A 2,716-nucleotide genomic window follows, 5' to 3' on the forward strand; every position below is an offset into this window, starting at 1 on the left:
CCAGCGGTCGGAGGAGGAGAACCTCGCGCTCTGCCTCCTCATGCTCTCGCGCGGCGGCAACCACCGCGTCCAGGCGCCGCCCCCTGTCGTCCCTGCCGCGGCGCCGGCCGCCGCGGAGTTCAAGTGCTCCGTCTGCGGCAAGTCCTTCAGCTCCTACCAGGCGCTGGGGGGCCACAAGACCAGCCACCGGGTCAAGCTGCCGACCCCACCTGCTTCCGCGGCTTCCCCGGCAGTGACCGTCGTGGAGGCCCCCGCCCCAATCACCGCCATCCCGCCGCCGCCGATCGAGGTCCGCGAGCCGGCCACGTCATCCACCGCCGCGTCCTCCGACGGGGCGGCGGCCTCGAGCAGAGTCCACAGGTGCTCCATCTGCCACAAGGAGTTCCCCACCGGGCAGGCGCTCGGCGGGCACAAGAGGAAGCACTACGACGGTGGCGCGAGCGCCGCGGCCTCCACCGACCTCCTTGCCACCGCGGCGGCCGCCGAGACATCCGAGGTGGGGAGCTCCGGCAACGGCAGCTCCGCCGCCCGGGCGTTCGATCTGAACCTCCCGGCCGTGCCGGAGTTCGTGTTCCGGTGCGGCAAGGCCGGCAAGATGTGGGAGGAGGACGAGGAGGTGCAGAGCCCGCTCGCCTTCAAGAAGCCCCGCCTCCTGATGACCGCGTGAAGAAGAACCGGATCTGATCCCTCCCAAGATTTTGGTCTAGCTGCAGAGTTCGGTGGAACACTATTCGTTCATTCATTCGTGTATGGTGCCAGCACTATTGTTTGATTTGTTGTTACAGCTCTTGTACAGAGAGAAAAAGAGTGTGAGAGATACATACATAGCCACACATATACCATACGTAGGTGTCTTCCTCCAATTGGAAGAGAATACCTGTATCCTTAGCTGTCAGTAGTATACTACCGTAGTTCATACTCCATTCTCATACAGATCGAGATGATTGGTGAATTAGTGATTGCTTTGTAACATAAACTTATAGTATAAATGGATTGAGGGTTTTGGAATCAGGTGCCTTCTCCGCAGTACTTTCTTCTTTCATGTCTGGTTGAAGTTTAGTAGGTCGATCGATTCATGTTCTCTTGTTACTCTTGCCAGCTCAATCCATCCGGCTCCTTCCCTTGCTTTCATAGGAAGAAACGGAGCACGCTGACTGCTTCTCCTCTCTGAAGCAACGTCCTCTACCTTTCGCAGAGTTTTCGCCGGCTCGGCCACTACTCCTCACGTATTCAGTGACGTGAATCCCGGTGGTAACTTGATCCGGACCTGGATTCCACGAGCTCCCACCACTTGCCCTGCTGGTTGCGGGACGGCGCGGAGACGCCCTACGACCGCCGCAAGTGGGAACAACAAACCCTGGGGCCGTTGCGGCTTCGGGAACGCCGACGGACGGCGCCCACTAGCGGGTGGAACGGCCGCCGACAGCGACGTCGCCCCGGCCCCCCGCCCGCCGGTGCCGATAAGTGCGTGCCGACTCGCGCCCGCCCAGATCGCTTTCGACGCAACAGCTCGCTACTCCCCGCGGCCGCCCGCCCGCATGGTTTGGACTTTGGAAGCCGCCCGGAAATCTAGCTTGGGGGCGCGCCGGCCTCGCCCGTGCGCGCGTACGTACGTGCCATGATGCTTCCGCCCCCGCCCACTTCCACGCCGAACCGCGGCTGCTGCGTCGTCGTGGCCTCGTGGGTGACCGTGGTGCCGACGTGCGCCGGTGCGTGTCCGCGGCTCGGTCGCGTATGGGCGGGCGTTGAACTGAAGGGGAAGCGTGCGTAGACGACGGGGCGGCCGGGGCGGGGGTTGGGCATGTTTCACGTGGCGGCGTCGCGTCGCGTCGCGTCCCGCGGGGAGCGATCTCGTTGGAGATTTCGTGGGCGACCCGCCACCGGTCCGCGACGGTGCACACGTCCTGGAGAGTTCGGCCGGCGGCCCGGTGCGTTCTGGATGCGGGGGGATATGTTCGCACCGGTTTCGTCCCGGGCTTGGCTTCGTGTTGGCAGCGAAGATCCCCTGGGTCCACGCCACGGTGACGTGCGCTGTGTTTGCAGATAGGTGAGGGTTTGCCACGATGGGGGTTCCTGGAGATGCCATTTGGAGCTAAAGTGGGGATAAGCCAAAGGAAAGCCGGCCAAACATGGCAAGTCCAAAAAAAGGAGAGTTCTGATACACTTCCTTACTGATCTCACGAGCTTTGCCAGACGTGGAAAGGACTCGATACCAAACTGCCCCACCTGTCAGTGTCACGTCGCTCTGAGCTGTGGTCTCTCTTTCGATTGCAGGCTTCCGGGTTGGAGGCGCATGTGCTGGGCCAAACAAGGCCTTACATTAGCCGATACGATCAAAACGCAGGCGGGGCGGACTTCCGCGCCAAGGCCGTGTGTGCCGCGCGTTGACGACGACATGGGCTCCTCTCTTTCCGTCGTATGGGCCTCTCTTCCCCAGGCGGGATTCGTCGCCTCTCGCGATCCACGCACGCCGCCGGCCCGCGCCATCCCCAGAGGCCTCCATCTAGTCCAGTTGCTTGAGTTGGGTCGTCCACACACGTCGTGGGCAACGCTTGGCAAATAGGCCAACAAATTGTTGGGGGACAGGAGAACAATATGGGCTACAAACGAGTAGCCAAGTAACAATAGCAGTTCGAGCCTTCTTTCAAGTTGCGCTTGCTGGATGCTTCAAGTTTTCCCCCGCTCCTTTTACCCTTTTTCTTTGCGAGGACCCCGC

The 2,716-nt window shown here is 61.7% G+C and overlaps 1 protein-coding gene across 1 annotated transcript in view; it reads left to right on the top strand.

The window, feature by feature from the left end:
• The window catches only part of LOC101778398 (zinc finger protein 1), a 5,571-nt gene extending 4,560 nt beyond the window's left edge, over positions 1–1,011 (top strand). Inside the window, exon 2 of the mRNA XM_004986167.1 lies at positions 5–1,011. Within this exon, the coding sequence (XP_004986224.1) occupies positions 5–667 (663 nt within the window). The 3' untranslated portion in view covers positions 668–1,011. The remainder of the gene's footprint in view (positions 1–4) is intronic.
• The last annotated feature ends 1,705 nt before the right edge of the window (positions 1,012–2,716 follow it).

The sequence above is a fragment of the Setaria italica genome, chromosome IX, assembly GCF_000263155.2.
Source record: "Setaria italica strain Yugu1 chromosome IX, Setaria_italica_v2.0, whole genome shotgun sequence".
NCBI lineage: Eukaryota > Viridiplantae > Streptophyta > Magnoliopsida > Poales > Poaceae > Setaria > Setaria italica.